This window comes from Ciconia boyciana, chromosome 5 (assembly GCF_034638445.1).
Source record: "Ciconia boyciana chromosome 5, ASM3463844v1, whole genome shotgun sequence".
Lineage (NCBI taxonomy): Eukaryota > Metazoa > Chordata > Aves > Ciconiiformes > Ciconiidae > Ciconia > Ciconia boyciana.
In genome coordinates this window covers 59,074,498-59,081,834 of record NC_132938.1, presented here as the reverse complement: position 1 = coordinate 59,081,834, position 7,337 = coordinate 59,074,498, and the positions used below count along the sequence as shown (strand labels likewise).

General features: G+C 45.1%; 1 protein-coding gene across 1 annotated transcript; it reads right to left on the bottom strand.

Moving 5' to 3' along the window:
- Positions 1–817: 817 nt before the first annotated feature.
- OSTC (oligosaccharyltransferase complex non-catalytic subunit) lies at positions 818–5,734 on the bottom strand. The gene is made up of 4 exons (XM_072862483.1): positions 5,435–5,734; positions 5,053–5,146; positions 3,241–3,438; positions 818–1,856 (listed from the first exon to the last, which is right to left on the bottom strand). Exons 1-4 carry the CDS (start codon positions 5,571–5,573, stop codon positions 1,838–1,840), a joined length of 450 nt encoding a protein of 149 aa, XP_072718584.1. The 5' UTR covers positions 5,574–5,734; the 3' UTR covers positions 818–1,837.
- Positions 5,735–7,337: the final 1,603 nt, after the last annotated feature.

The window sequence follows — 7,337 nt, the reverse complement described above, 5'->3', positions numbered from 1 at the left end:
CTGGGTGGTCTGTCTTCTGCTCTGCATTTGTTCTCTGGTTCTCTGTGCCTCATGCTTTGGCAGAGGATCATACCAGATCTAGTTCATAGCCTGTGACCAAAGAAACATCACTGATCATTTAACCTTTTTTGTTGCAGAGTCATCATCTTAGTTTTACTCTCCCAAAACTATCTTCTACCTTGCAATTATAAGTCTGCTTTATTTGTTCCACGTTATGTCACCTAGCATGCAATTACAATCAAATGCATTTCATAGACCACAGGCATTCAGCTATGCCATTAAAACCACTGTTTAAGAGCATGCTCATTTAGAATCAGCTGCAAACTTGGAGGCTGAAGCTGAACTGCAGTGGAACAAGGACTGAGCTGGAGGGAGCTCAGTTATACTCAGTGAAGTGACTTTCTGGTTTGACTTCCCTCTCAGATGCGTTTAAAAAGTTGACTTATGTATCCAGTTATTTACTTACATAATATCAGTACTCACCCTTGGAGGTAAGCATATGTCTCACCAAAACCAGAGTGACCAAAAGATAAGCACTTTGAAAAGACTGGAAACTTTTGCAGTTATAAGCCTCATAAAACAGCTTAAGCTACCTTAAATCTTAATTACAAACATGTAAGATGAGCAAATGCAGAAGTCACATTGTATGTAAGAATGAAGGAGTGGAAGTGACACATCCTGAGGGCAGATGATTAACAGCTAGCTCAGAAATTTGATTAAGTACGTGAACAGTAATACTTACTACACAATTACAGGAATAAACAACATTTCTCACTGACAGTTATTATACAGATGAAAATAGTGCTTCAAACACATATGGCTTGCAAAACAGACATTTATGGAGATGTAGATGGATCTTTCCTTCCCCCAGAATGCAATACATTACTTCAATGAAACGTGATAGTAACATTCAATCTTTTAAAATGAAGACAAAATAAGTTGGAGCCTCGCCTCTCACACAAAAAAGCAGCAGCTTCAGAAGTAAGTCTTCTTGGCTATTGATACAGTATGTCATTTGGATACAGTACAAGTTCAAAGAAAATATGAGGTTTCTTGTCCCTGATATTAAAAAAAAAAATTCATTATCCAATAGTGAAAAATAAAGCTGAAACTATGTGGTCATGGTATGGTGTGGCATCTCAAGCCTGTAGAACAGGCCATGCACACAAGAAAAAGCTTCAGAAACTGCATAGAATTCAAATAATTTTGTAGAAAATAAGTTTTATTTGGCTCCTTTTGTACACTTTTTCAAAAAGAAATGCACAGTCATACAGTTTGCCTTTCCCAGTGCATGTCTGGATTTGCTCACATAGAACCATTAATATCAAGGCAAAAGGTGCCTTTGAAATCATTTCAGACACATTGTATTTTGACTGTAAAGCATCCAAAGTTACTCATTTCCTAATTATAACTTGGAAATAAATGTTTCAGGTGTTTCTTCTCTGATTCACACATATAATTGTCCCATACAGGGAAGAGGAGACAGATCTGCAACAAAGAACTGTCAAGCCAATGGCTAATAATCATTTCAGGTAGAGCTAAAGATAGGTTCTCTATTTCGTACTGAGTTGGGATATAAAAGAAAAACCCAGCTAGGTAGCTTGCTCTTTTCGAAAGCTCTAAAACAGAAATGATAAAACATTGCTTCAAAACTACAAATCAGCCATTGGTAGGGAGAGTTTGTTTGCAGAGAAAGCACTCTTTCCCCAGTTGTTTCTCATGGCCGGGTCTCTTTCCTGTTGATGGTGACTATGGAATTTGTTTCTTGCTGCTGCTTCTTAAACACTTCATGAAGAGGAGTAAATTCAGCTTGGGCTTTCATACACCACAAGAGGTTCTAACCCATCAAGTAGCCCCTACAGAAAAAATTTAAGTTAGGAAAAAAGTTAGCAAGCACAGGCAGCACTCCTCAAAAATCAAGAGACATATGGTCTTAAAACAAAAACTTCAGACTGCCAAAAACTCTGCCGATCAAGGCTATTTAAAACAATAAATCCTGTCCAAGGTACAAACTGGCCAGCTTAACTATATGTTCCTTCCTCAGTTGATTTTCTTCAATGAACACTGAAAATGGATTAGCCTGTCCTCAGTCCAGCTTCAGTAATTATTTGGAATTTTTGAAGCCCAGGTTACACCCTATGAAAGGTTCCTTTGTTTGTACCCTTTACACAAACTACCGGTGTTTAGTTTTAGTTAGATATTCAGTATAACCCGACATTTTCTGGCACTCAACACAACTCTGATCTTTTTTTCTCTTCCATTTCTCTGAAGCCCTGTTTCTTTAATGAGTTTAAGAAAGATAACTGTTAAGACACATGTGTACTCAATGAAACAAGAAAATATATAGCATCGATGAAGCAAGAAAATATAGAGCAGGTCCCTATCCAGCTACCTGCTGCCAGGGAACCCATCACTTCTGTGTTATGAAACAAAAGTTTTAACTACACTGCAGAAGTTAAAAAAAATATTTAAGAAAGGAGGGATGACTGTCATTGTTAAGTCAACACCTCATGGAGCTACTCCAGAAATTAACTACCAGTACATCCAAACATCAGGTTTCAGCTATTCTAAATGAAATAGATGGACTGAGAAATAAAGAGGAGGAAAAAACCTGAAAATCCTGCATTTGGATTTTGCATAGCCCAAAAGCTCCAGATCTTTCCTACTTCTTGATCTGTGAATACAGATGTATTAAAACATCACATATATTGTATGCTTCAATGTTACGTTCAGTTTTCCAGCAACAAAAAAAACCCTGAGATACCTTTACTTTAGGACTGCTTTGGATGTTTCTGAACACTCGTTACTGCTGCTATCAGTTCTTCTAGTTATGATCTCTCATGCACACTGTCACTATAAAGTACTCATTTGCCTTTCTTCAAGTTCTTCGACACTTGCTTTTTGCACAAAGCCCTACCTTGTAATTACTTCTACCTGACCAGTACATACTCAGTCTACCTTAAAATTCATTGTAAGTCAGACTCGCTAATCATATCTTCTGACATACCAGGAACTGTCACCTTTTTTTAATCACAGCACAATCTTACAGTAGCTGACTCCAAAAGCATCCCACCTCATTCAAGGCAGCTTGTTCCAAAAAAGCGTTGAAAAAAAGCAACTTGTAGCCAAGCTGCAGATCTTTAGCATACCTCATTGTATTTTCTGTTACTCTTAAATTTAACATAGGCACACATGAGCCACAAAAGAGAAGAAAAGCTGAAAGAGTATTAAATCACTTACGGTAATTTCATCCTCATGAAAACTCTGGCCATGAAGAAGCTCAAAAGCACGCTGACAAATCCAATAAAGAGCAAAAGAAACCTATTCAGCTTGGGGATATTTGGTGCATTGGATCGATCCAGAATTATGAATCCTAGGCCACCCATTGTGAAGAGGAAGCTGGATGCAAGCCCTTCCATAATATACTGCCCATTTACTCTAAAGAAAAAAAAGGGGGAGAAGGCAAGAAGAGAGAGTCAGAAAAATATTAGTTTTAAAAAAACTAGTAACATTTCAAACACCATCTACTCAACCTGCTTTAGCTGTACAAATACACAGGATGATTAACTTTGATGGCTTACTTTCTTACAAAAAGTAGGTATGGAAACTGATGTTATGCAATTACATTAAGGCTTTAACATGTAATTTATCTCCTGATAGCCTGCAAGGAGACCAGTCAAGCATACTGGTGGTTTTATACATAACAGTGTATACTAATGGCTACCACACAAGCTTATCAGTTTTCAGAAACACCTAGTCCAAAGTAGCACCTGGTTTCACAGAGGACTTGAGGCATGGAACCATGACCCCTGGGCCACTGAGCTTTCCAAGTCTTATTTCCATTCCGATGTTTAGGCAGCAGTGCCAGAATCCTCATTTCGGTACAAATCACACTCAAAGCACTATGTCAGCGCATGAAGCACATCTACTGGTTCCAGCACACAGCAAAAGCGGTTCTTGCCTGCCGTATGTTTGGTACCGGCTCGCTGAGCCTGCACATAGATTGTGAGGACCCAGCCTGTAAATGCCTTGGCTCTCTGTCAGTCCACACTGCTCGATTTCCTTCTTGCAAATCTCAGATGGAGAGAGGGGAAGCCAAGATGCAGAAAGAATATTACACCTGGATCACGAGTCTCCTGCTTCCCACAGTCACCGAACCTTTTTCCTATCCATGTAATTAGCAATACTAGCAACCTCATAAAATTGGCATGGATGAAACTACTGTGGATGCTAATACAGAAATGAGATTATCATTATTGTCTCATATCCTGAAAACAAACAATTTCTTCTTCTTTCATGTTGCTTTCACTGAATTGTACTAAAGTGCTATCAACTCCCTGCAGTAGCCGGATTCATCTACATTGCAACAATCCAAGCCAGTCCGAGACATATACTACATCCAGTCCAAGTCAAAATCTGTGCATGAGGCATGTCACAGACCTCACAGATTCAAAGAACTTTTTTGGTATTTAACAAAAGCCATTATTTGTTTCCACACACACAAAAAACACAGTTACAAATGTAGATTTAACCCTCTTCAGACCGATTTGTTACTAAGCAGTCTCTAGTTTATTTTTAGTAATAGAAGCAAAAGACTCAAAGAAGACACTGCTGTTACACATTCATAACTGTGTTCCCCACCCTCAGACACAAGAGTCCCAATTACATGAGAGTTTAAAAGGCCAGAACCAAAAGTTTCACAAACGTTATGTATGCTGCTATGAAATATGACCAAATGTGTCCGCATCCACTATAAAACTCAACTTTAATAGCAAGGGTTCGGAAGAAAGAGAAGTACTGCTAGCGCAAAACTTTTTTCGTACCAGACTTTTCATTTTTAAAAGTTTTAAAAGGACTGAGTTTTTCTATTTCCATTGATTTCAATGCTGCCCTTTTTTTTTAATATTTGCATACCAAGGACTAATATAGAACAGATCCTGCCTTGCACAGAGACCTCAAAAAAAGGAGACGCACAGCTCTATTAGACGGGTTTATTCGCTTGTGCTTAGGCATTTGCAGCACTCACTTGCGGGGGCAGAACCCTGCTCCTACCTGTAAGCCAAGAAGGCCACCGGCCTCTGATGCCCGTGTTCGTCTGTCATCGACCCCACGCTGGGAGGTTCCACAATCACGTCGTAGATAATCCCTGCGGGGAGAAAAGCAAGCATCACCTTTGACTCGTAGCAGCCAACACCAGAACTGCTTTAACACCGCAGGGACGCTCGGAGCTGGCCGAGGTCCGCGCTTTACGACCGCTTTGGAGCCGGACAAGCGGCCAGCAGCCGCAGTGGCTCTGCTACCCGGGGCAGGGGCCAGCAGCCGCAGTGGCTCTGCTACCCGGGGCAGGGGCCAGCAGCCCGCCCCGCAGAGGAGGAGCTACTCCGTAAGCAGGGTCTCCCGCTCACACCGCCCGCCCCACCGGCCCCAGCCTCACCTCCGGTGATGAGGAAGTAGGACACCACCACCAGCGCGTAAACGGTCATGGCCGAGGGCATGTGCACCCAGCTCGGCCGCTTCAGCTTGATGTTGGGGCACTCCAGCACGGCGAAGGGCAGGCGGTACAGCGTCTCCATGGCGGCGGTGCAGTGCAGTGCAGTGCAGTGCAGTGCAGTGCGGCGCGGCCCGGCCCGGCCCGGCCCAAGGGACAGCCGCAGCACCGCTGCTCCCTGCCCGCCTCGCCCCGCCGCCGCCGCCCTCCGCGACCGGACACGAAGGCGGAAACGGAAATTGGCTGCCGCGTCCTGACAGGGGTAAATTAGCAAATTAAAAACAAGTTAACCTAAACGAAACCACCCAAGAGTGACGCCCGGGCGAAAATGACCGATATAAAGTAGAGACATTTTTCTGCGCAAAACCACCTGGAAACGCAGGCCGCCCGCCGCCGGGGGACCTATCCATCTTACTCACCTGCCAGGATCCAACAGCCCTGACGTGTCGGGGCTGGATAACGGCGAGGAGCTTGGGGCGGGGGCGGGGCAAGGGGCGCGGGCTCCGCCCCCGGGCTGGGCGGGCCGGGCAGCCACGTGGCCGCCCCTTCCCGGGTCCCGCCGGCCCTGGCGGCCGCGGACACGCGTGTGCGCGTATGGATAGATAAGCGCTCGGCACCAGCCTCGCTTACGGAACGCTGCCTGGGGGGAGGTGCAACACCGGCCCCGCAGCCGCCGCCAAGGGGCGGGAGCGCTCCTTGGGCGCAGCGCCTCCGAGCGCTGCGGCAGTTTCCTGGGGGGAGGAGGAAAACCCACACCCCGGGTGTGAGCTTGACAGGGCCGGGCTGGGGAGGCACGGGCCCGAGGAAAAGAAAGAGACCCAGAGTAGGCCTCACGCGAGGCCCTGTGTTTGCAGGGGAGCGGGGGCCGGGATGCCTCTTGCCTGCACGGCGGGATGTGGTGTCCATCCTGGCCCGCAGCCGGAGGAGACCGGAGGGCCAACCCCCCACTGTCCTCAGCTCAGCCGAGGCTCAGGGTGGAGAGAAGCACCCAGGCAACACCTAAGGGAGAGAAATTCCCCAGTTTGAGTAGAAGCTTGTCTAGCTCCTCTTGCTTGATGAATAGGGACAGGGGAGAGCCCTTCTCAGAGCAGTTGCTGTCTTCTCTACACCTTTATTTGAGCTGAGGTACAGCCTCCTGACAGCACGGGAAGTGTTTCCTTCAGAAAAGGCACCTGACAGCCAGGGACTGAATCGGAGCGCTAGCTGAAGAGAAGTAACAGGTCCATAAAAAAAAACCCCCAAAACCCATACATAGGAAGACTGATGCCTTTCAGCACACACAATTTAACACTGGAGAGGGCAGTAAAAACCATCTCAATACCAACCCCTCATTCCAGGTTACATGAGCCCGTTTAAAAGCGCATGCTCCAGGTAAACACACCCTGCCTTGCCGAGCCATCCAGCCTACTACCCACTGCAGAGGGCACCGGCAGCCCTGAGGGGTATCACGCCCCGAACGACTGCCCCCATACCTACGCTGCAGCCATCTGCTCAGAGAATTACTTTTCAAAAACCGTTAAAAAATAATTAAGGGCCTTATTACCATTTCACTGACACTTGCCTGGTAACGGCTTTTATTTCTGCCTGCAGCGGTGATACTACTTCTCCTAAATCATACCTCAGTTGCCTTTCAGTGCAATCATGTCATTATAATTAGCAGTTTTCAGTCTCAGTTCTCCTGTTTGGAAAAATCTCCCTCTCAGTGCCATTTGCCTGTCAACAGATGTTTATGACATTTCTCTTAATTATTCCAAAAGTATTCTCCCTCCATCTTGCCTCCTTTCCAAAAGCCCCAAGGAAAACTCTAATCTCACAGCTTTTAATGCAAAACAAGAGCACTTTTGGGGCA

Excerpts from the sequence above, each read along its gene's own strand:
- OSTC (XM_072862483.1), bottom strand. The coding sequence starts at position 5,573 with ATGGAGACGCTGTACCGCCTGCCCTTCGCCGTGCTGGAGTGCCCCAAC. Across the intron at positions 5,147-5,434 it reads CTACTTCCTCATCACCGGAG|GGATTATCTACGACGTGATT; the intron begins GTGAGGCTGGGG and ends TTCTCCCCGCAG. Across the intron at positions 3,439-5,052 it reads GTGGCCTTCTTGGCTTACAG|AGTAAATGGGCAGTATATTA; the intron begins GTAGGAGCAGGG and ends TTTTTTCTTTAG.